The sequence below is a fragment of the Ornithorhynchus anatinus genome, chromosome 8 (genome assembly GCF_004115215.2).
Source record: "Ornithorhynchus anatinus isolate Pmale09 chromosome 8, mOrnAna1.pri.v4, whole genome shotgun sequence".
Taxonomy (NCBI): Eukaryota; Metazoa; Chordata; class Mammalia; order Monotremata; family Ornithorhynchidae; genus Ornithorhynchus; species Ornithorhynchus anatinus.
Window position 1 is genome coordinate 52,560,687 of NC_041735.1, and position 27,051 is coordinate 52,587,737.

Sequence of the window (27,051 nt, forward strand, 5' to 3'; positions counted from 1 at the left end):
TGAACAACTACTTGCAATGAGCTAGGGAAGGTAGGATAAAACACCTACATCTAGCAGTCTATTCCTGGAAGCCCTGCCCCTCTTTGAACCCTTCACTTTACCTCCTCTCTTTGTGACAACAATGATTCAGTAAATATTTATGATTAGAAATAGTGTCATAAGGATTTAGAAATGTCCAAAATATGTGTGTAAATTATGTATTTCTGTATTTTTAAGATTGAGGGTTTTTTTTAACAGATAATGATGATAAAACATTTAATTGGTTTTAAAAGAAAGCTGCTCTATCACAACCCCAAACCCAGATGATACTTCTAAGAGGTAATTAACAAATTTATTCTATGCAAGGCACTCCTTTGTATCAGGAATTTAGCCAAGACTTGGCTGGTAGGAGAATGAAAAGTTTTTTCTGCCCAGAATTTTTATCTCACAAAGCCTCTAGGTGTTTCCCATGGATTTCAGGAGTGAGCTTTTCTTTTCTCTACCTTGCAAGCTCAGTGTGTGTCATGTGAAATCCATCTTCTTATACTACCATAGAGGTCTGGACTTGTCTACAGCTAAACACCTCTTTGGCTCATCGCACTTACCAATGGCAACTATTCCATCTTGACTCATTTGGAAGGAGGAGAGTGGTCTGATAACTTGGTATTTCAATTAATTAATGGTTTAGCCTGATGCTAAAGAGTTTGTCTAAACAGATCTTCTTGGCATAAGTTCCCATTTCTGCTGGTATTACATCTCCAAGTGCCAAACATCAACACTTGGACAAAACCTGGTTTTCAGGAAGGCCAAGTACTTCTTTCTCTTCATGTCTTCCTTTCTGTAACTACCATGCTTACCTTCCCTCTCTCACCTGAGCTTGAATTCAGTAAATCAGGAGTAGGGGAATACAGATTGATGACTATTAAGTGATCTTACAGACCCCCAGATTTAGCCAACCTTGTTTATAATGAGCCAGTCTTTCCCAGTGTGAATATTATGTTAATCCCCGCCAGTAAATCAAGCACTTTTAAGACACTCGAGGAACTCTTTTAGGCTTTTAGGGCACACTTTAGTAGATTACTGCTTCAGAGCCTGGTGTGTTTTGAGATCCTGTGAATGAGCTGCCCGAAACCTTGTGGTCCTGAGAAAATAAAGTATCAACTTCATTGCAAAGTGAATGTGTGGGAAAGGTACAGAAGTAAAGGATGTTGTGCAAGTTAGAACAGGTTCAGGTCCCTATAAGGAAATTAAGCTATGGGCCAGTAAGAATTTTAGTAAAACATTAAACTAACACTAAGATTGCCACCAGGAGTAGAATAGTATTCACTCTCTTGGTTACCTTTTGGAAGGTGTGCCTGATTTTAGAATCCTTTGGGTTTAATTTGAAATGAATTCAGATGTAGAGCCACTGTCAAAAAATAACTAAAATTGAAATACATAACTCCTTGCCTGATAGAGCATGGGCCTGGGAGTCAGAGGTCATGGGTTCTAATCCCATTCTGCTACTTGTCTGCTGTGTGATCTTGGGCCAGTCACTTAACTTCTCTAGGCCTTAGTGACCTTATCTGTAAATGGGGATTAAGACTGTGAGCCCTATGTGGGACAGGGACTGTGTCCAACATGAGATTACCTTATATCTACCCCAGCATTTAGAACAGTTCTTGGCACATAGTAAGTGCTTAACAAATACTGTAATTATTATTATTTATATTTGTGTCTTTATTTCCTTCATTGCTATATCACATCATCAACAGTGTTGACAATGCCAGGTGTGTGTGTATATGTGTATAGTCCATGTGTGTGTGTGGACAGTCCACCCTGATTACCACAACACTCTGCCATTTCTTATGCTTATACTCTGCATTTCCCCTATCTGTAATTTATTTTAATATCCATCTCTCCCCTCCCCATCTGTAAACTCCTCGTGAGCAGGGAGCATGGCTGTCAACTCTGTTGTATTGTACTCTCTCAAACAGTGTGCCTAGTGGATATAATTTGGGCCTTGGAATCAGAAGGAACTAAATTTATAATCCGAGCTGTGCCACTTGTCTGCTGTATGATCTTGGGCAAGTCACTTACCTTCTTTGTGCCTCTTACCTCATCTTTAAAATGGGGATTAAGACTGTGCCATGTGAGACAGTGACTGTGTCCAACCTGATTATCTTGTATCTACCTCAGTACTTTGTACAGTGGTTGGCACATAGTAAGCGCTTAACAAATACCAGTATTATTATTGTTATTATTAAGCTGATAAGCACAGCAGTGCTGCTAGTGGTTGTGCCTAGTTGGTCCTGAAGTGTTAGCCTGGGGATATAACTTGGGGAAAAGATAAATAAATCAAGCAAGGCTTCCTAGAGGGAGTAAGATTTCAGAAGGGCTTTAAGAATGGGGAGAACGGTGGCCTGGCAAATTTGAAGTGGGAGCGAGGTCCAGGCTGGGGAAAGAAAATGAACCAAAAGGCTGGTGACGGGAGAGATGAGACAAGGCACAGTGAGTAGGTTAGCTTGAGTGCAATGAAGAGGTGAGCTGGGGTCTAATAGGAGTAGAGAGTAGATGAGATGGAGAGAGAGTGTGGACTGGTGCTTTAAAAGAGTTTTTGCCGATGCAGACAAAAATAGGTAACCATTAAATATATTTGAGGAGATGAGACTTTTTTCTTTGATTGTGCTTTGATTTGTCTCTTGAATCGGTATGATAGGATCCCTGCAAAGGAATTTCTCAAGTACATCAGATATTGGTCACTAAAAGTTTGTGCTAATGACATAGTAGTTGTTTTTTAACTCTCCAATTGTGAGAATTGCTCTGGTAGCTTATCAAGGAAGTCAAGAACTGAAAGAGTTGCTTTGATCTACCATACAGTATCTGTTCTTATCTTCCTGACTATGGATAGCAGAAAAGTATTTTTTTTCCAGTATCTTTGTGGATACAGAATAAATAAAATTACTTTGTAGAAAGTATTCTGTTTTAGGTTATAGTTGGGAATGATGGAGGTCCAGAACTTGGCATTTCCTGCTTACCCGGCCTATTTTCTGGAGAAGGGGGTGAACTCCCTAGGATCCCTTAATGACCAGGAAGCTGAAGAAACCCCTGGAAAAGTCACAAAGGATGAAGGATGCAGTATGAAAAATAGGGAAAACTAAGTAGGACATAGGAGTGGCCGGTAGAGGTATACAGTTGCCTTTGTCCACCGACAATGATTGAAGAGACAAATCAAAGCACAATAAAAGGAAAAAAGCCTCTCATCTCCTTAAAAATCTTCAAAGGTTACATATTTCTTTCTGCATAAGCAGAAACTCCTTTAAAGCACTCAATCAGATCTCTCACTCCATCTTATCCACTCTCTACTCCCATTACAACCCAGTTGACCTCTCCATTCCTCTCAAGCTAACCTACTCACTGCCCATCCCTCCACTGTGATTTTGCCACTGTCCAACTATGGAACCCAGTGCTCAGCGTGGCTTAGTGGAAAGAGCCTGGGCTTGGGAGTCAGAGGTCATGGGTTCGAATCCCAGCTCTGCCACTTGTCAACTGTGTGACTGTGGGCAAGTCACTTTACTTCTCTGTGCCTCAGGTACCTCATCTGTAAAATGGGAATTAAGACTGTGAGCCTCATGTGGGACAGTTTGATTACCCTGTATCTACCCCAGCACTTAGAACAGTGCTCTGCACATAGTAAGCACTTAACAAATACCAACATTATCATCATCATGTGGCTAGGGCTATAGTTTTATACCAATTTTGTTCAATGCTCTGTGGACCAGAATTTGCTTGAGACACCAAATATATAATCCAAAATGAAAGTTCATCTTTGAAATCCCAAATATATGTGTTTTTTGTTTTGAATGAATTAATTGAAGGTAGGAAGACCAGCTCTACTGTAGCCATTCACCTGACATATATCCTTGGGAGGAAACATGAACCATAGAGTAAAGGACCACTATAGGGTGACAGGCTCCCACCTCCCGTGTGGCTGCCCCCTTTCTCTATTGGCCATTGACTTGGTTCACTGCTTCCTCTCCCCATCCTCTGTTGGTTTCCACCTCCATTTAAGATATTGACTCTGTGGGGACCAATAATCGATTGAACAATCAATTGTATTTATTGAGTCCTGTCTGTGTGCAGAGTACTGTCCTAAGCTCTTGGGGGAGAATAATATAATAGACCCATTCCCAGCCCACAGTGAGCTTACAGTCTATATGGGAAACCTATCAGAGTAACATAGTCCTGACCAATTCTCCTTTACCCTCACCACACGCCAGACTCAGCCTTGATTTTGAGGATGTTCACTGTTGCTCTGGTTTTTTTTTTCTTTTATGGTATTTGTTAAGCACATACTATGTGCTATTGAATAATCGCTGGGGTAGACACAAACCAGTCAGGCTGGACACAGTCCTTGTCCCACATTGGGCTCACAGTTTCCATTCCCATTTTACAGATAAGGGAACTGAGACCCAGAGAAGCTAGTGACTTGCCCAAGGTCACACAGCAGACAAGTTGCAGAGGCAGAACTAGAACCCCTGACCTGACTCGCAGGGCCTTGGTCTATCCACTAGGCCAGAGTGCTTCTCGATAGAACTACTCCAGCATTCATAGTGGGAGGAGACCAGGTAAACAAATCGGATGTTATTACTAATAATAATAATAATAATTATGGTACTTCTAAGCATTATGGTACTTATTAAGTACTTACTATGTGCCAGGCAGTGTTCTAAATGTTAGGGTAGATACAAGTTAATCAGATTGGACACAGTCTCTGTCCCACATGAGGCTCACAGTCTAAGCAGGAGGGAGTAGGATTGAATCTCCCTTTTAACAGAGGAGGGAACTGAGGCGCAGACCATTAAGTGTGAGGAGTCACCAACATCCCATCTAAATTCCTTCCATATTTTTTCACCACAGCCTTTTATACTGGCATTCATTCATATTTATTGAGTGCTTACTGTGTGCAAAGCACTGTACTAAGCCCTTAGGAGAGTACAATACAACAAACACATCCCCTGCCCCATGTTGGCAACCTGTTCTGATGATCTAGAGCATCAATTGTGTGCTGGTGTGTTTTTTTTAGCACTATTTGTTAAGTGCTATTTGTTATTTGCTATGTGCCAGGCACTGTACTAAGCACAAGAGTAGATACAAAATAATTGGGTTGGACCCAGTTCCTGTCCCACATAGGGTTCACAATTTTAATCCCCATTTTACAGATGAAGGAACTGAGGCACAGAGAAATTAAGTAACTTGCCCAAGATCACACAGCAGACAAGTGGTGGAGCTGGGATTAGAACCCAGAGCCTTCTGACTCCCAGTCCAGTGCTTTGTCCCCTAGGCCATGCTGCTAGTGTGTTGTGGGAAGCTCCCAGGTGCCCCCTGAGAATTCATACCTGACAGATCACCACACCCCCCCACAACTTCTTTGAAGATCTACTAAAATCACATCTCTTCCAAGTGGCCTTCCCTGACTAACCCCTCTTTTCCCCACCTTATTTGTCATCTCCTCCATGTCTCTCACACTCTCTCCCCCTGCAAATCTTCGCTACTGCCCCACAGAGACCTCCGCTCTCTCGATCCCATCCGTCTTTCCAAAAGCATCTCTCCTCACCTTGCCGCCCTGTCCTCACTTCTCACTCTCGATGATCAGGTCTCCGCTCTCAACTCCACCCTCTCTACTCATCTCGACTCTCTCGCCCCCCTTTCCCTCCGCTGCTCTCGCTCCACTAACCCACAGCCTTGGATCACCTCCTCTGTCCGCCTCCTACGCTCCTATGCTCGAGCTGCTGAGCGCTGCTGGCGAAAGTCCAAGCACCAAGCCGACCTCACACACTTCAAATTTATCCTTTCCTGCCTTAACTCTGCCCTCTCCTCCGCCAGGCAAAACTTCTTCTCCTCCCTCATCGACACCCATGCCCGTCACCCCCGCCGATTGTTCCGGACCTTTAACTCTCTCCTTAGGCCCCCTGTTCCTCCCCCTCCCCCATCTCTCACCCCCAATGATCTGGCCACCTATTTCCTCACGAAAATCAACACGATCAGGTCTGAGCTCCCCAAAGTCACCCCTCCGCCTCTCCCCTCCCCTCCACCAACCCTCTCCCCTACTTTCCCATCCTTCCCTGCAGTATCCTCAGAGGAGATTTCCTCCCTCCTCGCAAGTGCCACCCCCTCCACCTGCGCCTCAGACCCCATTCCCTCTCACCTTATTAAAACCATCGCCCCTGCCCTCCTCCCTTCCTTAACTTCTATTTTTAAACACTCAATCTCCAAGGGCTCCTTCCCCGCTGCCTTCAAACATGCCCACGTCTCCCCCATCCTACAAAAACCCGCTCTTGACCTCACTTCCCCCTCCAGTTATCGCCCTATCTCCCTACTACCCTTCCTTTCCAAAATCCTAGAACGAGTCGTCTACAATCGATGCTTAGAATTCCTTAATTCCCATTCTCTCCTAGACTCCCTCCAAACTGGCTTCCATCCCCTCCACTCTACCGAGACTGCTCTCTCTAAGGTCACCCATGACCTCCTTCTTGCCAAATCCAATGGCTCCTACTCCATTCTGATCCTCCTTGACCTCTCTGCTGCCTTTGACACTGTCGACCATCCCCTCCTCCTCCATACCTTATCTCACCTTGGCTTCACGGACTCCGTCCTCTCCCGGTTCTCCTCTTACCTCTCTGGCCGGTCATTCTCGGTCTCCTTCGCTGGAGCCTCCTCCTCCTCCCATCCTTTAACTGTTGGAGTTCCTCAAGGGTCAGTTCTTGGCCCTCTTCTGTTCTCCATTTACACTCACTCCCTCGGTGAACTCATTCGCTCTCACGGCTTTGACTACCATCTCTACGCAGATGACACGCAGATCTACATCTCCGCCCCTGTCCTCTCCCTCTCCCTTCAGGCTCGCATCTCCTCCTGCCTCCAGGACGTCTCCACCTGGATGTCGGCCCGCCACCTAAAACTCAACATGAGCAAGACTGAGCTCCTCAACTTCCCTCCCAAACCCGGTCCTCTCCCCGACTTCTCTATCACCGTGGATGGCATGACCATCCTTCCCGTCTCTCAGGCCCGCAATCTCGGTGTCATCCTTGACTCATCTCTCTTGTTCACCCCACACATCCTATCCGTTACCAAGACCTGCCGGTTTCACCTCTACAATATCGCCAAGATCCGCCCTTTCCTCTCCACCCAAACGGCTACCTTACTGCTACGGGCTTTCGTTATATCCCGGCTAGACTACTGTGTCAGCCTTCTCTCTGACCGCCCTTCCTCCTCTCTCGCCCCGCTCCAGTCTATTCTTCACTCCGCTGCCCGGTTCATCTTCCTGCAGAAACGATCTGGGCATGTCACTCCCCTTCTTAAACAACTCCAGTGGTTGCCTGTCAACCTCCGCTCCAAACAAAAACTCCTCACTCTAGGCTTCAAGGCTCTATATCACCTTGCCCCTTCCTACCTCTCCTCCCTTCTCTCTTTCTACCACCCACCCCGCACGCTCCGCTCCTCTACCGCCCACCTCCTCACCGTCCCTCGGTCTCGTCTTTCCCGCCGTCGACCCCTGGGTCACGTCCTCCCGCGGTCCCGGAACGCCCTCCCTCCTCACCTCCGCCAAACTGATTCTCTTCCCCTCTTCAAAACCCTACTTAAAACTCACCTCCTCCAAGAGGCCTTCCCAGACTGAGCTCCTCTTCTCCCTCTACTCCCTCTGCCACCCCCCCTTACCTCTCCGCAGCTAAACCCTCTTTTCCCCCTTTCCCTCTGCTCCTCCACCTCTCCCTTCCCATCCCCACAGCACTGTACTCGTCCGCTCAACTGTATATATTTCCATTACCCTATTTATTTTGTTTATGAATTGTACATCGCCTTGATTCTATTTAGTTGCCATTGTTTTTACGAGATGTTCTTCCCCTTGACTCTATTTATTGCCATTGTTCTTGTCTGTCCGTCTCTCCCGATTAGACTGTAAGCCTGTCAAACGGCAGGGACTGTCTCTATCTGTTGCCGACTTGTTCATTCCAAGCGCTTAATACAGTGCTCTGCATATAGTAAGCGCTCAATAAATAAATACTATTGAATGAACCTATGCACTCCAATGTGTTCCCTTAAGCACTTTGATTCTCACCCCACCTCCAGCCCCAAAGTACTTGCATCCATATCCTCATATTCTACTATTCCCCTTCTCTGTAAAGTATTTGAATGTCTGGCTCCCTCTCTTGACTGTAAGCTCCAAAAACTTAGTACAATGCTCTGCAAACAATGAGCACTCAGTAAAGACCATTGATTGATTGATTTGTTGCATTCCTAGTCTTACGGTGGGGTTGGTTCACTCCTGTGAGGTGAAATCCAAGAGCAGTGCCCAGAACCAGTGTGCCTACCTTGTCTTACAGAGGTTGAGAAGCACTTGGAGAGGCTCAGGTTCTAATTAGAGTTCCATTGATCCTTTGTGAACTGCTGCCAGGGAAATGATCTAAGTGCTAAAAGGGTCTGGGCACTCCGGGGTTCATCCAGTTTCCCAAGGTTAGCTTTTTGATCTGAACTCCCAACACCTCCATCCCCAGAGAATTCTCTTTAGTAGGCATTGTTTTGGCCAGGTACATTCCGTACTTCTCACCCTCTCTTCCAGGTCACCTCTTCCTCTCTCTCTCTCTCTCTCTCCTCCCCTCCCTCTCCCCTGCACCATCCCATGCTCAAGAAATCTTCTCACCAAGTATTGTGGGAGGCTCAGTTCCCAGACTCTGGCTGGCCACCAGCATGGGTTCAAGTTAGGTTCATAAAAGGCATCACTCACATTTGAACTGGAATCTGACTGTCTATTTACTGAAGACCACATTTTGCACAACTCTTTACTGCTGTAGGTGAGCATTGTGATTCCCTGTAGTCCTTTCAGTTGAATAACCCAATGCTCCCTTTTGTTTCAATCTGGTATCAATCAATCATAAATGCTTGGGAGAGTACACTATAACACACACATTCCCTGCCCCAAAACGAGCCGCCAGTCTATGTGACTTGTATATCCTCCAGGATTTCAGATAATCTCCTTATGAAGTATTTTTTAAATAGTATTGAAGTGCCTATGTGCCAAGCATTGTACTGAGTGCTGAAGTTTGTATAAGTTAGGTTGGACACAGTCCCCATCTCACAGTAGTAATCCCCATTTTACAGATGAGGTAACTGAGGTGGTTGTAATAATGTAAGAAGTGGGAACATCTGAAGTTTTCTTTATATGATATTGCCAATTTTTATATTTCCATTACTTTTTTTTCCTCCTTTTAAAAAACATTTCTATTTAAGGTGTTTATTGGTAGGTAAAATGTTTTGAAAAATTTCTTAAGAATTTTAGTCTATGAATAACTATCAGATTTTGTAAATAGAAATAATTTTTTTGAGCTTTAAAAGATGGTATTTGTTTAAGCACTACCATGTGTCAAGCACTGTTCTAAGCGCTAGGGTAGGTACAAGTTAGTTTGACACAAGTCCTTGTAGGAGAGAGGTCAGGTATTAAATCCCCATTTTACAGGTGAGGAAACTGCGTGAGGCCCAAAGAAGTTAAGTGACTTGCCTCAGGTCATACAGCAGGCAAGTGGTGGAATTGTGATTAGAACTCTGGTCCTCTGACTACCAGACCTGTGCTTTTTCCATTAGGCCATAGTGTTTCTAAACCTATGGTTATATAATTCCCATTCTTTTAGTTTGTTCTCATAGACTCTGAATTATACACTTCATTCATTCAATCGTATTTATTGAGCCCATACTTGGGGCAGAAAACTGCAGTAAGCTTTTGGGAGAGTACAATACAACAATAAATAAACACATTCCCTGCCCATAATGTACTAAGCGCTTGAGAGAGTACAATATAACAGTAAACAGACACATTGCTTACCCAAAATGAATTTACAGTCTTGGGGCGGGGGTGGGGGGTGGGGGGGTGGGGGGGGGGGGGGGGGAGCCGGGAGATTTTCCTTGATTCTCTTCAAGTTCTCCCCACCTTTTTCCCTGAAACTTTTCATACCTAGACCTGAAAGCCAGAATGCATAGTGTATACTGTGGTCAAGGTTTAGATTGATGTGAACTGAACTTTAAGATTTAAGTCTGCCTTAAACTAGGGGGAACTTCAGTGAATTTTCTAAAAGGGCAGAACATAGAAACATTTTTCTAGGTGAAAAAACTATTTAGGTGGAGAAGGAAAATGAGTATGAGGTATTCGGAAGTGCATTTGGCCACTATCTGTAGTTAAGCAGTAAAAACTAAAGATACTGCAGAATACATAAAATGAGGGCATAATTTCAGAAGATGCTGACATGGAGAAGTCAAGGAAGAACATAATGGAAAAGGAGGAAAAGAGAGAAAATTAAAACGAGGAACTGAACATTAAAAGGCAAAACCGTCTGAGAGTCATGTTGTTTCATTTGCAAGTCTACTGCTGTTTTGAGATCCTGTATCAGCAAGAAGAAAGGCTGGGCCTCTGGTAAAAAGAAATAAACTAAATGGGGTGCAATCAAATATGGAATTTATTAGAAATTAAAAAAAAAACTTCAGGGGAAGTTATAGTTTAGACGAGGAACATGCAAACATCCTAAATAACTCAAGTCCAGATGGGCCCTAATGACCCTCCTGTATACAGACAAGGGGTAGGTAGGTGCTTATCAGGGCATGCAGTGTATCGTGATGAAGTTATGGATGACATTTTGCAGCAGTATGCATGTGGATTTTGCTTGATTCTAAAGTGCTTCTCTGGGGAGACCCCTGAACCTCCACATTGGCTCTAGAGCCTTTGCATCTACTATTCCCAGGGCAGAGAGAAGTCTGGAACTGTGCCCCAACTGTGGAACTCAGCTCAATTGGAAGGAGACCTGATGCCAGAGTACAGAGCCCTATGCTAAGCTCTTGGGAAAGTACACTATAGTATAGTTGGTAGACATGACCTCTACTCACAAGGAGCTTAGAGTCTAGCTGGGGAGACAAATGTTCTGCAGATAGAGGAAATATCAGAGTGTAAGGATATGTACATCAGTGCTGTGTGGCTGAGGTGGGTGAGAATCAAAGTGCCTAAGGGTTCAAATCTAAGTGCATGGGCACAGAAAAGTGGGCAGAAAAGGGAAATGAGTACTTAGGGAGGGCCTCTTAGAGGAGAATGTGTTAGTCCCTAGAATGTGGAAGAGAGAATTCACAGGGTGCGGCAGTCCCAGAAGTGCTGATTATTGCCAAATCTTCAGGCTCCCATAGCTACCCAGGGCCCCATAAGGACAGAGAAGCTCCTAGGAAACTCCTTTAGAAATAAATTGGCCAGATGCCTGAGTTTTTCAAACTGGTTGTAGGGGAAAGAAAAAGTGGAGAGTTGATCGGGGCTGAAGACAATGGGTGATTAAAAAGGTGAAGTAAATGACGTCAGAGTGCAAGCTTGATGGAATAAGTTTGCATGGTTCTATTTTTGTGAAATCAGTAGATGGAGAGCCAGACAGTTTGTATTCACACTCTCTCTGTGCCTTTGGCTTGGGATCCAAGTTGATCCCTGGAATATTTCTGGATCCTGATTGAGGAGTTTATTCTAGAAACTTTCATTTTCATAATTAAAGTAATAAATCTGTAGTATTTGTTAGGCATGTACCATGTACCAAGCACTATGCTAAGTCCTGGATAGACACAACACAACTAGATCCAAGTTCCATTCCTACATCTAAAGGAAAGCAATCAGTCATTTTATTTATTGAGCTCTTAACTGAGTGCAGAGCACTGTACTATTCTTGGGAGAATACAGAGTTGGTAGACGCGTTCCCTGCCCACAGTGAGCTTATAGCCAAGAGGAAGAACTGGTATTTCATCTCCGTTATAAAGATTAGGAAATTGAGGCATGGAGAAGTAAAGTGATTTACCCAAGGCCACACATCAGGCAAGTGGTAAAACTGGGTTTAGAACCCAGGTCTCCTGATACTCAATCCTGTGTGCTTTCCAGTAGGCGATGCTACTTCTGAATAAAACCCAAGTCCCGGCTTAAAGCTAATTTGTGCTAAATGAGCCCTGAGCCAAAAGGATAAGAGGGTGTCTAATGGCAATAATCAATTGTCACAACAATTTAAGAATGCTGGGTGTATGATTTGAGTTGATAAACTGCACCTGATTAGGGTTTCTTGATTTTAAATAGGAGGCTGGACCAGTGCCATTCTAGGCTGGGCTCCTAGTGAAATTTTTTTTAAAAAAGTAGCATCTACCATTTTCGTTTCTGCTTTGTTCCTTTCCTCACATTCTATTTCTAGGTCTCAACCATTTAAATAACAAATAATCACTGTGTGCCTGTTGGTGTGTGGGTGTGTTTGTGTATGTGTGCACACAAGTGCCTGAGTACTTTTCATTGTCAGATGAGTGCCTTCAGAGTTGAAGTGTTCTGTCTTCCAAAAGCTAAGGATTTGGACACTTGTTGCTCCAGCTTCACAGAGAGTGTGAGGAAATTACCTGCAGAGTTTGTATTCATGAAATGTCTTTGATCTGTGATCCCTTGTGGAAACAGAGAGAGGAAAGAGGTAGTTGTGATGGTCCGTTTTAGAGGGAGAAACTAGATTATGAGAAGCAGCATGGCATAGCGGATAGAGAATGGGCCTGGGAATCAGAAGGTCATGGGTTCTAATCTTGGATCCACATTGTCTGCTGTGTGGCCTTGGGCAAGTCACTTCACTTCTCTGGGTCTCAGTTCCCTCATCTATAAAATGGAGATAAAGACTGTGAGCCCCATGTGGGACATGGACTGTGTCCAACCTGATTAGCCTGTATCTGCCCCATTGCTTAGTACAATTCCTGGAACATAATAAGTGTTTATTCATTCATTCATTCAATAGTATTTATTGAGCGCTTACTATGTGCAGAGCACTGTACTAAGCACTTGGGATGAACAAGTCGGCAACAGATAGAGACAGTCCCTGCCGTTTGACGGGCTTACATACGCCAAGTATTATTATTATTATTATTGTTATAATGGCATGAGGCTTAATTTAAGATTTCACATGTGTCTATCAACTCTGTTATATTGTACTCTTCCTAAGTACTTAGTACAGTGCTCTGCACAAAATAAGCACTCTTACATGCCATTGATTGATTCACACATACCCAGGCAATGGTAGAAACTGGGGCTCGTACCTAGGATTATTAAGCACATGTAGGCTCCTTGAGGCCAGGAATTGTGCCTACTAACTATTGTAGTCTTCCGAATGCTTAGTACAGTGCTCTTCAAGAGTAAGTGGTCAAGAAATACTCGCTAGCTATTATATCACATTCCTCTTTGTTAATCAAAACTCCCTGATAGATTGCTTACTGAACCACCCTGACATTTGAATTTTTAAAACATTTAATGGTTTGCTTTCTTGATTTATTCATTCTGTTGGAGGTTAGGGAAGAAAATATCTGTCATAGAGGAGTGGTGTTATAAAGGGGAGGAAAAGAACTCGTCAGAAATTACAAACAAGATATTATCAGTCCATAGGACTTTCAAATCCTTACTATGTGCAGATCACTGTACTAAGCACTTGGGAAAGTACAATAAAACAGTATAATATAACAATGTACATAAGTGCTCTGGGATTGAGGGAAGGTGAATAAGGGGTGCAAATCCAAGTGTAAGGGCGATGCAGAAGGGGGTGGGAGAAGAGGAAATGAGGGCTTAGAGAAAGCCTCTTGGAGATAAGATTTTAATAAGGTTTTGAAGGTGGGGAGAGTGATCATCTGTCGGATATGAAGAAGAAGGGAGTTCTAAGCCAGAGGCAGGCAGTGGGCAAGAGGTCAGCAGTGAGATAGATAAGATGGAGCTACAGTGCTTGGATATTGATCCTCGTTCCCATCCTTTCTCTAAACAGGAGTTGCCAGTGACTCATTTGTTTAACCCCTCAGTCCCGACATGCTGAAGAACCTGATTCATTTTCCTTCTTACTGGCACCTCTGCCTCCCCCTCAAAAGTTTTTCACTGTACAGCTTCAGGCGACCTATGAATCAACAGTCCTTCTCCCTCTCTTCTTTCTCTTCCCCAGCTCTGTATGTCCCTTTGGAGCTCAGTGTGCCAAGAAAACAAAGAGGTAGTGGTGTCTGACAATAGGAAAGAGGTTTAAAAAAGCCATGTGTGTTTAGGTTAAGGGATGTGGGGCCAAAGAGGCCAAAAGGGAGTGGGGAAGCAATTGGGTTTGGCAGGGAGAGGTGTGGGAAAGCCAAGTGGCAGGAGCTTTAAATAATTGAGAAGCTCTCTGACCTAGTGGAAAGAGCACATGCCTAGGAATCAGAGGACGTGACTATTTTGTGACCTTGGGTGAGTCACTTAACTTCTCTGGGCCTCAGTTCCCTCATCTATTAAATGGGGATAAAGATTGTGAACCCCACTGGGGACATGGACTGTGTCCAACCTGATTAGCTTTATCTGACCCACCGCTTAGTACAATGCCTGGCACATAGTAAGGGCTTATCAAATACCTTTTTTTAAAAAAAATGAAATGTCACTTGTCCTTTGTAATCCAAGTCCCCATTGCCACTGGGGCTCCAGGGTCTTCAGACTTCTGCCCAGTGGCCAGGTCAACTTCCCTGCTACCGCTGACTACCGTGTTGGGAAGCTTGTGGCGGTTTGTAGCTCAGGGCTTTTGTCTAAAGGGGAGGAGCCTGAACATTATATGGGACAGTGAGATTTGTGATATGTTGTTTGTTATTCTGATACCTATCTTTTTATTCCCATGATATTTGTTCAGTGCTTCCTATGTGCCAGGCTCTGTTCTAAGCACTGGAGTAGATACAAAGTAATCAGGTTGGACACAGTCCCTGTCCCATAGGGTCTCACAGTCTTAATCCCCATTTTACAGATGAGGTAACTAAGGCACAGAGAAGTGAAGTGACTTGCCACACAAGTGGTGGAACTGGGACTAGAATTCTGGTCCTTCTGACTCCAGGGCCATGCTCTGTCCTCTAACCACTAGGCCATACTGCTTCTCAAACAGAGAACACTATCTTCCGTCACTTAGATTGTGAATCCCTAATGGGACAGGGAATGAACCTGATTGGGAGCACTTTGGGAGCAGGGATTGTATCTACCAACTCATAGTGTACTAATAATAATGTTGGTATTTATTAAGCGCTTACTATGTGCCAAGCACTGTTCTAAGTGCTGGGGTAGACACTGGGGAATCAGGTTGTCCCACGTGGGGCTCACAGTGTTAATCCCCATTTTACAGATGAGGTAACTGAGGCACCGAGAAGTTAAGTGACTTGCCCAAAGTCACACAGCTGACAAGTGGCTGAGCTGGGATTCGAACCCATGACCTCTGACTCCAAATCCCGTGCTCTTTCCACTGAGCCACGCTGCTTCTCATAAGCATATGCTTCTCATATGCTTCTCATAAGATACTATCCCATCCCACTCAATAGATACCATTGATTGGTTCATTGATTTTTTTTCTCCCTCAGTACTTAGCATCTGCTTGGCACATAATAAATAATAATTAATCATGGTATTGTTAGTATAGAGTGCTTAGTACAGTGCTTTACACATAGTAAATGCTCAATAAATGCAATTAACTGATTGTTTATTAAGTGTTTATTATGTGCTAAGCACTGGGGTAGATACAAAATAAACAGATCAGACACAGTCCCCATGGGCGGGTGGGGGGAACAGGAGGTATTTTATTCCCATTTTGCAGATGAGGAAACTGAGGCACAGAAAAGTCAAGTGACTTGTCCAAGGTCCTACAGCAGGCAAAAGTTATAGCCAGGACTAGAACCCAGGCTTCTTGACTCCCAGCCACAAACTCTTTCCACTAGGCCATAGTTATTTATAACTAAAGGCAGGCAAGGTGGAGGATGAGTAAAGATAAATGAAAAGATTTGCCTATATGACAGATGGGACATTAGAAAAAAATTAATACTTTATTTTCATAGGATAACTAATTTATTTGTTTCATAATTTAAAAGTTCCAGAAATCTTTTAACAGTTATCTCTTTGTAAGCCTCCACCCCCTGATATAATCTTGTGTAAGTGGTCACCCTATGTTGGGTCACCCCTGCCACTATGCAAGGCGTGGCATTAAAGAGAAGCAGTGTGGCCTTGTGGATAGAGCACAGACCTGGAAGTCAGAAGAAACTGAGCTCTGCCACTTGTCTGCTGTGGGACTTTGGGCAAGTCACTTAACTTCTCTGTGCCTGTTACCTCATCTGTAAAATGGAGATTAAGACTGTGAGCCCCTTGTGGGACACGGACTGTGTCCAACATGATTAACTTGTATGTACCCCAGCGCTTAGTAGAGTTGCCTGACACATGGAAAGTGCTAAACAAATACCATTTAGAAAAAAAAAAGCTAGTGAAGTTATCATACTCTTTTCTTCAGGAAGCTCAGGATACCACTGAAGTAGAAGTTAACCCAGATACCACCCGGCGGGATTTCTTTGAGCATGGCCCACAGAAGCAGAGAGCCACTCTTGGCCCAGTAATAATGTTGGTATTTGTTAAGCGCTTACTATGTGCCGAGCACTGTTCTAAGCGCTGGGGTAGACACGGGGAATCAGGTTGTCCCACGTGGGGCTCACAGTCTTAATCCCCATTTTACAGATGAGGGAACTGAGGCACAGAGAAGTTAAGTGACTTGCCCACAGTCACACAGCTGACAGGTGGCAGAGCTGGGATTCGAACCCATGACCTCTGACTCCAAAGCCCGGGCTCTTTCCACTGAGCCATGCTGCTTCTCAGTAGAGAGGATAGGATGAGATCAGCTGAGGAGAGGCTGGCTGGAAGGGAGAGAGAGGCGGTCACTGGCCCAAGCCCAGGCCCCGGACAGGAGAATGAACACTGCTGGCTCCTTGGCTATATCTGTCTCCTCAGGGCCCTTGGGGCACTGACACAGGATGTGCTTCTTAGCCACACACCACAGGGCATAGATTAGGCTTTTCTCGGAACATTATTTCATGAGGAAGTTGGTGGCCTTTTTCTGGCCTCCCATCAAAACCTTGTTCTTGGGGATGGTTTGCCTCGTTCCTGTCCTCCAGAAGAGCAGGCCTGCCTGCTCTGCACACAGTAAGCATTCAGTAAATACCATTGATCGGTTAATAATTGATAATTATGGTATTTGTTAAGCACTTACTCTGTGCTAGACACAGTACTAAGTGCTACGGTGGATACAAGCAAATTGTGTTGGACACAGTCCCTGTCCCACACAGGGTTCACAGTCTTAATTCCCATTTTATAGACGCAGTAATTGAGGCACAGGACCCAAGAAGCAGTCCCCCTCGGGGGTGGGGGCCGCTCCCAACCGTCCTCCCATCTCCGGGCTCAGCCTAACCCAGCAGAGAGGAAGAGTAGTCCTGCACTATCAGGGAGGGAATCGTGCACCCTCTGTGGAGGCAGGGGAGATGGAATGTTGGTCTGGAGCAGCCCACCAGGCTTCCAGTCCCCTAGGCCCAGCAGATTCGTCACCGGGCAACGAGTACAGGATGTCCTGCAACTCCTGTGTCTTTCAGAGGCAGGTACGGCAGCCAGCTATCTGATCGTATACCCGACATTCCAAGTTGCAGCTGGCCTGCCTCCCGTTTGGTACGGACACCCCTCTGAACCCTGGCTTTTTCTGGAATTCATACTTCAAACATCCAGCCTCCCTCCGCCTTGGCTCCCGTTGTTGAGTTCCATGGCTCAGACGTGGTGCCCGTGTTTTCAGGGACCTGGGAGGGCATAGTGGTGGCCCCAGAGGCAAAGGAGTGAGGGACAGAGAGTCTCCTGGCAAAGTACTCTAGTTTCTGTAGATTTCTGTGGAACGGTCTGTGATGGCATCACATTACCTTGCATAACCTGCACATCCACATAACGTAGTCTGTTATTTCCTATCAGTCAAGGAATGTCCGATTGTGACTGCTGTCAGTAGCCTCCTGGAAGGTAGAGAGAGATGGCTTTGAATAAGACAAACCAGCAGAGTAGAAAGGTACTGTGTGTGATTAAATCTAGAAAGGAAAGCACAGTATCTAAATTGGTTTGAGGCCTGTTGGATAGAGCACTGGCCCGGGAGTCAGAATGGCTCTGCCATTTGTTTGCTATGAGGTCTTAAATTCTTGGTGCTTCAGTGACTTCATCTGTAAATTGGGGACAAGACTCTGAGCCCCATGTGGGACATAGCCTGTGCCCAACTCAGTTTGCCTCTATCCACCACAGCGCTTAGTTCAGTGCCTGGCACATAGTAAGCACTTAACAAATATGACAATTATTATTATTGTGCCCATGTATTTTTTTGAGGTGGTGCTAGTCGTATCTCCTATTGGCACTCTGATATTCTCTGAAGGAAGACATTGGCAAGATTTTTTTTTTTAATCAAGAAAACAAATTTAGCAGTTTGCAGTGACTTATTAATACATCAATTCTAAGGTTTCTGAATCCTTAGCACACCAGAAGGCAATGAACTAGCTGTTGAGAGAGAGCTAAGTCTAGTGTGGTTTGTGCTTACAATTTTATTACCTCTTTTGTGTGTGTGTATAAATCATCTCCCCTGACTAGAAATTTGGATTTGTGCCTTTGTCCATTTTCAAAAGAGAAAGTAATTTGTAGAGTGTCCTGTCAGGGATGGTTTTAAAAATAACTTGAACTTGAGCAAGACCAGAGGACTTGCATTCCGAGGACTGTAAATGTGGGCGTGCACACACTCACATCTCCCTCCCCGCTTCCCTTCACTCTCTCTTTTTCCCTTCTCTCCCTCTTCCTTTGCTAGATGAGAGTACTAAGAGCAGGTCACTGATTTTCTTTAAGTTATGCTCAGTGTAGACTTTTTTTCATGTTCCATGTTCCAGGCACTGTACTACACGCTGGGTAGTTACAGGCTAACTAGGTTGGACACAGTTCATGTCCCACATGGGGCTCACAGTCTTAATCCCCATTTTGCAAATGAGGTAACAAGCTCAGAGAGGGGAAATGACTTGTCCAATGATTTGTCACACAGCAGGCAAGTGTTAACCTCATGTGATAGAAGGACCATGTCAACCTAATTAACTTGAACCTACCCCAACTCTTAGAACAGTGTTTGGCACATAATAAGTGCTTAAAAAATATAGTAACAACAAAAAAAGTGGCAGAGTGGGGATTAGAACCCAGGTCCTCTAATTCCCAAGCCCGTGCTCTTTCCTCTAGGCCATGCTGTTTCTTAGACTTGCTTGAAAGCAGGGAGGTGGAATGGAAGTTCTGTTTGAGGGCCTCCTTAACCCCCAGATTCTAATATAACTGGAAAGATGCAAGAATGACTGGGGTCCTGTTCTTGTCACCTGTGTTTCAGATCAGCCCCTGAAGATCCAGCCCCTGGAAGAAGCTGGTTTGGGAGGTGGCCAAGTTCTGTAATTTTATGTGGCACAGGAGCTTGAAGAACAAGCAGTATTGAGCAAGCCCCGGATCCTTATCTCCCAATGACATCAGAGGCTGACCCAGCCGAAGATGAATCGGGGAATAGCAGCTTCTTGTCATTGTAACCATGGAGAACCGGGCCTGCTTTGAGGCAGAGCTAATCCCTCAAAGCCCCCGCTCTTTCATTAAATTGCTGAAAGTGAACCGGGAGCTTTTGGTCACCCAAATCCGCAACACCCAATGTTTGCTTGACAACTTGATTGAGAATGAATACTTCTCAACGGAGGACGCGGAGATCGCAGCTGCCTCTCCCACTCAACCGGATAAGGTACTCAGTGGATTTGGCAACTGGAGTTTTGTATTGACTCTATGTGCAGATTCAAAATTCACAGTCGGTTTCCTGTAAATGAATGTATAGCTAGCCTGAAGGATTTTTCCTAATTATCATTTAACCAGTTTATTTTTGACATAAGACGCTGGACTGTGGTGGGTTTGCACAGTTGGATAAATGTCCATGACTGAATTACCAGCTTAATAAGTATTCACAGCAATTAAGAAATTTATTTGTCTAGGTGCACTGTAGGTCAGAGACCCAAGAGTGACTACCAGCCGGTAGTAACAACCCCGTGGGTCTCTCTCTTGTGTTTGGTTTCGAATTAAGTAGAAAAGAAGCTTATTAGATAATAATATAAATGCAACAAAAGGAGTAGTTAGCCAGTTTCCTTGCTCGTGGTCTTGGGAATGCTACTTGATGTAAAATGTTGTCAGGAGGGATTTAGAGCTGAAAAATAACTAACCCCATGCTGATTCTAGAATAAAAAGTAAGGTAAGGGGGTTTATTTAAAGCCTCGCCCTCCAAAGGTTCTCTCCCTTTTTCCCCATCACTAAATGAAGGGACACCATAGTTTCACCTTGCCTGATTTTTATCTTTGTAAAATGAAATGAAACCAATTAATAGATTTTAATAATAAAAGTAATAATGATAATTGTGGTATTGGTTAAGTGTTTACTTTGTACCAGGCAATGTACTGAGTGCTGGCATAGAGACAAGATAATCGGGTTTACCACAGTCCCTGTCCCTCACTGGGCTCACAGTCCAAGTAGGAGGGAGAATAAGCATTGCATTCCCACTGTGCAAATGAGGAGACTGAGGCTCAGAGAAGTTAAGAGACTTGCCCAAAGTCATGCAACAAGTATGGGGTGGAGCCAGGATTAAAACCTAAGTCCTCTGACACCTAGGCCGTGCTTTTTCTACTGGACCACCTTACTAATGAATCAAAGGTATTTTTCGAGCGCTTACTGCATGCAGAGTACTGTACTAAACTCTGGGGAGAGTATGCTACAAAAGAGTTGGTAGAAATGATTCCCCGCCCTCAAAGACCTAACAGTCTAGTTGGGGGAAATGAACATTCAAATAAATTACAGATATAGGAAGGGGCAGAGTGAAAGGATGTGTTCATAAGTGCTGTGGAGCTGGGGTGAATATCAAAGTCCATGAGGGATTCAGGCCCAAGTGCAGAGCCGATACAGAAGGGAGGGTGGCTGGAGCAGAGTCGCCCCTGAGGGGTAATATGGGGAAGGGTTAGAGCTGGTGGAAAACAGGGAGAGGAAGAACATATTGCAGCTGGGAAAGGATTCCGATCTGCAGCCTTATCCTTTTTTAATTAGTTTGGAAGTGTATTGGCTTTCTGATGCTTTATTGTTCTCATCCTATGACAGTTCACTTCTCAGATTCCAGTGTCTGACAAGTTGATTCCTGCCCAGCTAGGTTAATGGGTTGATACCCAAGCTAGAAGCAGGAATCTTAACAACTTGGAACTCCGTGGGCACCCACACACCACCCAAACCTGCCCACACCCACTGTGCCGACTAACAAACGCTCCATGTATTTGTGCCGCCAGGTCCGTAAAATTCTGGACCTGGTTCAGAGCAAGGGAGAAGAAGTGTCCGAATATCTCATCTATGTTCTGCAGCAGGTCTCTGACGCCTACATCGACCTGAAGCCCTGGTTGAGCGAAATATGTTTCTCACCCTCTGAGCTCATTGAGAGTAAAGTTGTGGTCAACACTGATCCAGGTAAGTAGCTGGTCCTGGGGTTGATGAAAGGGACCAAGCTGAGTCTTTACAAGGGAGAGAAAATGACAGTGGAGCCTAACTAGGAGTGTTCCAGAGTTCTCCAGGAGCTTCCCCAAATGAGCTAAGTCCCCAGTCCACAGCACGAGTCAGTCTCGTGGAAGCGGATTTGTTTGTACACACTCTTTAGAACCCAGAAACTGCCTTATCTGGGCATTTTTTCCATTTGGTTTATGGTAGTGGCTGGCAAGATGTGGACAGTCCCCCAAGTCCAGCTTCTCACCTCACACTGCAAGAAGAAAGATAATTTGTATCCAGAAAATCTCAGGCTGCATTTCTTTCCCTCCTTTTCCATTCTTTTCCATTTCCCTGGTGGGACTGTCAGAACATGGGCAGTTGTAATGCCATGGGGCATTTTAGTCCTACCTGGAAATCAGGACTTCGGTCAAAAGTGGCCCAGCCTGCCACGTGCCACCCTCCGATAGTTGCCGGTCGGCAGCACATTCTGAAAAGAGCCACCAGCAGGTGTGTCATGACTCCTGGCGCTGGACACGGAGCTTGACTCCTCAGGAAACAAAGTTGTTTATTTGGAAGCAGTGTGGCTGAGCAGCAGTATTTCTTGGAGGGAGAGCTCTTCCCTGCCCTCCTCCCACACATCCATTTCTATTTCATGGGCAGGGCGAAAGGGAGGCTTGTATGACTCATGGTCCTCTCCTAATAATAACAATAATAATAATGATGGTATTTGTTAAACACTTATTATGTGTCAGGCACTGTACTAAGCACTGGTGTGGATACAAGCAAATCAAGTTGGACACAGGCATTGTCCCATGTGGGGCTCCCACTCTGAATCCCCATTTTACAAATGAGGAAACTGAGGCCCAGAGAAGTGAAGTGACTTGCCCAAGGTCACATAGCAGACAGGTGGTGGAGTCAAGATTAGAACCAATGACCTTCTGACTCCCAGGCCCATGCTCTTTCCACTAGGCCATGCTGTTTCTCATCACAGACTAGCCCTTGACCCCTCTCTCTTGTACTTCTGAACACCAACCTCCCCTGTTTTGCCACATAAGGAAAACTTTCCCAAAGGGCAAAACAGCAAGTGGCAAACCTCTCTCTTAACATAGGAATCTTGATTGGCTATTTGAGAGAACTTAGAAGCTTCTCATTTCCAGTCCTTGACAGAGCTGAAAGGGATGCTTGAGACATAATTTAGCATCTATCTGTATGTGATAGGAGGTGGACAATATACTTTCTGACATTATGCAAACTGCACTCTAGGCTGGTAGTGTCCATTGCATTCTTTTCCGAGAAGGTATTAGGTAAATCTCACGAAGTTCAATGGGTGAGTCTTTTCCTAATCAGCAAAGACTTTGGACAACAAACAGGCGAAGACCAGGTGGTATTTGAGGAATGCCTGTTGGAGTTGGTATTCCTCCACAAAAATTCCTAGTCTATCAATTGTATTTATTAAGTACTTACTGTGTGCAGAGCACTGTACTAAGCACTTGGGAGAGTACAAAATAACAGAGTTGGGAAACACAGTCTGGCCTGACAGTACTGCTCCTGGGATGCATTCTTTGGTTTTGATCTGTCTGAATCAGTCTCTCTCTCTCTCTCTCTTTCACTCTCTCTCTCGGTCTCTCTTTCCCTCCCCCTGACCCACTTCTCCCTTCCCACCCAAGTGAGTAGATACACACAGAAACTGCGCTGTGAGCTGGGCCGGGATTCCAAATTTATCATGTCCTACGCCCAGAAAGAGGAGATGCTGCTGGAGGACACCTATACTGAGAACGTCATGGAGCTGATCAACTTCTCCAACGAGAGCCTCGGCAGCGTGGGGGACCTGGCCTCCCTGCTGGACAGCACCACCGGGGTCATCAATGAGGACGGCGAGACGGTCTTTGTCTTCGGCGACGCTGGGGTGGGGAAGTCCATCCTTTTGCAGAAGATGCAGCACCTCTGGGCCAAGGGCGAGCTGGGCGGAGGGGCCAAGTTCTTCTTCCGCTTCCGCTGCCGCATGTTCAGCCTCTTCAAGGAGAGTGAGGTCCTGTGCCTGAAGGACCTGCTGTTCAAGCACAACTGCTACCCGGAGCAGGACCCCGAGGAGGTGTTCGCCTTCCTCCTGCGCTTCCCACACACCGCCCTCTTCACCTTCGACGGCTTCGACGAGCTCCACTCGGACTTCGACCCGGGCGCTGTGCCTGAGGCCTCCTCGCCCGTGGAGCCCACCCACCCGCTGGTCCTGCTGGTGAACCTGCTCAGCGGCAAGCTGCTCAAAGGGGCCGGGAAGGTGCTGACTGCCCGGGCCGGGACCGAGGTCCCCCGCCGACTGATCCGCAAGAAGGTGCTGCTGCGGGGTTTTGCTCCCAGCCACCTGCGGGCCTACACCCAGCGCTTTTTTCCTGACCGGGCCCTGCGGGCCCAAGTGCAGACCCAGCTGGAGGCTAACCCTAATCTGAGCAGCCTGTGCTCCGTGCCCTTGTTCTGCTGGATCATCTTCAAGTGCTTTGAGCACTTCCATGCAGCCTACGACAGCCCCCAGGGGCTCCCAGACTGCTCGGTCACGCTCACTGACGTTTTCCTGCTGGTGACCGAGGTCCACCTGAACCGGGCGCTGCCTGCCAGCCTCCTGCGCAGGAACACTCGGAGCCAGGTACAGACCTTATGCGCTGGGAGGGCTGCGCTCCAGGCTCTGGGGCGGGTGGCCTACTCGGGCCTGGAGAGGAGCCTCTTTGTCTTTGACCAGGAGGAGGTGGAGGCCCTGGAGGTGCCAGAGGAGGACCTGCAGCTGGGCTTCGTGCGTGCTGTGCCTGAGGCTGGGGACCGACTCTCTTATGAGTTCTTCCACATCACGCTGCAGTCCTTCTTCACCGCGCTCTTCCTTGTCGTCGATGACAGGGTGGGCTCTGGGGAGCTGCTCCGGTTCTTTGGCGAGTGGCGGACCGGTGGACCGGCAGGCCCTGCTTGCCCCCGGCTACCCTTCCTCTCGCTCCGGTGTCTGGCCGGGGGTGGGCCATCTGGGGAGGACCCCTTCCGGAACAACGACCACTTCCACTTCACCAACCTTTTCCTGTGTGGGCTCCTGTCCAAGGCCAAGCAGAAGCTCCTGCGACACCTGGCCCCTGCCTCGGCCCTGAAGAAGAAGCGGAAGGCGCTGCGGGCACACTTGTTCTCCAGCATGAGGGCCTACCTGAAGAGCCTGCCCCGCTGCCAGACCGAGATGTTCAACCAGGTGCAAGCCATGCCCACCTTCATCTGGATGCTGCGCTGCATCTACGAGACACAGAGCGACAAGGTGGGGCAGTTGGCGGCCCGGGGCATCTGCGCCAACTACATTAAGCTGACCTACTGCAATGCCTGCTCGGCGGACTGCAGCGCCATCTCCTTCGTCATGCACCACTTCCACAAGCGCCTGGCCCTGGACCTGGATAACAACAACCTGAACGACTACGGCGTCAAGGAGCTGCGGCCCTGCTTCAGTCGCCTCACTGTTCTCAGGCGAGAATTGCTCCTGGGCCTCCAGGCCTCTGTGCCTTCCGCAGCCCGGGCTGGGGAGCGGAAGGGGGCGGCGTAGGGCTCACGCCTTGAGCCTCGCAGATGGCTTGAAGGATGTAAGCCCTTAGAGCCAGGGCTCATCTCAGGGGATTTATCCTCTTCCTCCTGGAGAGGGACAGTCTCTGGCCAGCACTCCAGAGTATGCTGCGGGCTAGGCCAGTTGGCGGAGGCCCCTCTGGCTTCAGGTTTCTGCGATGCCTTTACCGTTACTGGCATTGTTTGTTTCGAGGCTTCCCATGAGGACGGGCTTCCGGGGGTTTGTTTGAGGACCTTAGCAAAAATGGAAGCAAACCACCCTGTGTTGCCCTGACACTGTGGAGCCCTTTAATAGTGGAAAATTGTGCTTTAGGCTGTGGGTAAACAGCACTCCCCCATCCCGGTTATTTCTGAAAATACTCTCTTCTTGCAAATGGACTTGAGTGCCCAGAGAAGCAGCATGGTTCAGTGGAAAGAGCACGGGTTTAAGTAGTCAGAGATCGTGGGTTCTAATCCCAGCTCCGCTACCTGACAGCTGTGTGACTTTGGGCAAATCTCTTAACTTCTCGGTGCCTCAGTTACCTCATCTGTAAAATGGGGATTAAGACTGTGAGCCTCACGTGAGACAATCTGATTACCCTGTATGTACCCCAGCACTTAGAACAGTGCTCGGCACATAGTAAGCGCTTAAGAAATACCAACATTATTATTATCTCAGTTTCCAGTGGCAAAGCCAACAATCCCGAAGCAAAAGGAGATTCAAAATGTGCCAGATTTATCAGGCCATTCCAGGAGTTGCAATGCATTTCTTCTCAATGACGTGCACTTCTGCTATAACATGTGTAGTATTAGTATTAAGTGCTTACTCTGTGCAGAGCACTGTATGGAGCTCGGGCAGAGAATACACAGGTGAGGATGAGACATGGTCCCTGTCCCTACTGGGACTCACAGTCTGAGACATGTTTGGAGATAACATGATGAAAGAATTAGGGGACATTCTGGTAGGAAACCATGCATAAAGAGGGACAGATGGATTTGGTGTAGGGATAATGTAGGAATTTTGCTGGAAAATTTCCAGTCATAGTGATGTCTTTGAGCCATCTACTCCCAATCCGTTAATTCCTATTGAATCGATGGTTCTTCAAATAGGTTTATCCCAGAACCCAAGATTCTTCAAGAGCACAAAACCAGTGTTAAAGTAGAATTTCTATATTGAGTGGCTCGGTGGGCACTGTACTATGTGATGGAAGTACATTTAGAGAATAGAATCTGTCTCTGTCTTCATGGTGCTTACAGTCTATGAGAACTAAAGCAGACAAAATATACAAGAATTTACCCATCCACGCATGTTCTACAGTAATGTGTGTGTGTATTGTATTGTAATCTCCGAAACTCTCAGTACAGTGCTCTGCAAATAGCGAGTGCTCAGTAAATACCATTGATGATGACAAAGATGGTGATAAGGACAAGTAATTACAAGAAAGTCAAGAACGTAGAGTTGGTTCTTCTGCCAAAAGTTTCCATCTCAGAGAATTTTATTATTTGAATGGCATTTGTCTCTGAGTGGCATTTGTTAAGCACTTACTATGTGCCAGTGACTGTACTAAGCTGGGATAGATACAAGCTAATCAGGTTGGATACAGTCCAAGTCCCTCATGGGGTTCACAGTGTTCATCCCCATTTAGCAATGAGAGAACCGAGGCACAGAGAAGTGAAGTGACTTGCCCAAGTTTACACAGCGGACAAGTGGCAGAGCCGGGATTAGAACCAGGTCCTTCTGACACCCAGTCCCGTGCTCTAACCACTAGGCTGCACTTCTTCTCTGTGTACTCTCGTGCTGTTTCTCTTATTTACTCAGCCTATTCGGTAGCTTAGATTCTTCTCTCTGAGAACAAGAACATTTCTGTTTATTTGAAAATCAGGGAATGGACTTTTGGGGATTCTTTTGTCTTGAGCCCAATCAGGGGGAATGGAACTGAGTGTTAGATTGGAAATCTGTGGGTGGTTCTCAGCCGGGGAGTGCCTGTCCCTGGCTGGCCCCGACACTCTGCTCAGCAGACGACACAGGCAGCACAGACAGTCACGGCCATCATAGGGCACCCAGCACGCTTCTCACCACACAAGGGCATTGACTGTAACCACATGGGCAAAATCGATTCTGCTCTTTCTTT

At 46.1% G+C, this 27,051-nt stretch overlaps 1 protein-coding gene across 10 annotated transcripts in view; it reads left to right on the forward strand.

Moving 5' to 3' along the window:
- NOD1 (nucleotide binding oligomerization domain containing 1) overlaps positions 1 to 27,051 on the forward strand; it is a 44,699-nt gene that overhangs the window by 2,794 nt on the left and 14,854 nt on the right. For all 10 annotated transcript variants that reach the window (XR_003761461.1, XR_003761460.1, XR_003761463.1 and 7 more), the window contains exons 2-4: positions 19,209 to 19,601; positions 21,175 to 21,349; positions 23,032 to 24,847. Coding sequence is in view for 4 of the 10 variants with exons in the window: in XM_001512109.4 (XP_001512159.2) it covers positions 19,401 to 19,601; positions 21,175 to 21,349; positions 23,032 to 24,847 (2,192 nt within the window). In the remaining 6 variants the exon portion in view is untranslated. The remainder of the gene's footprint in view (positions 1 to 19,208; positions 19,602 to 21,174; positions 21,350 to 23,031; positions 24,848 to 27,051) is intronic.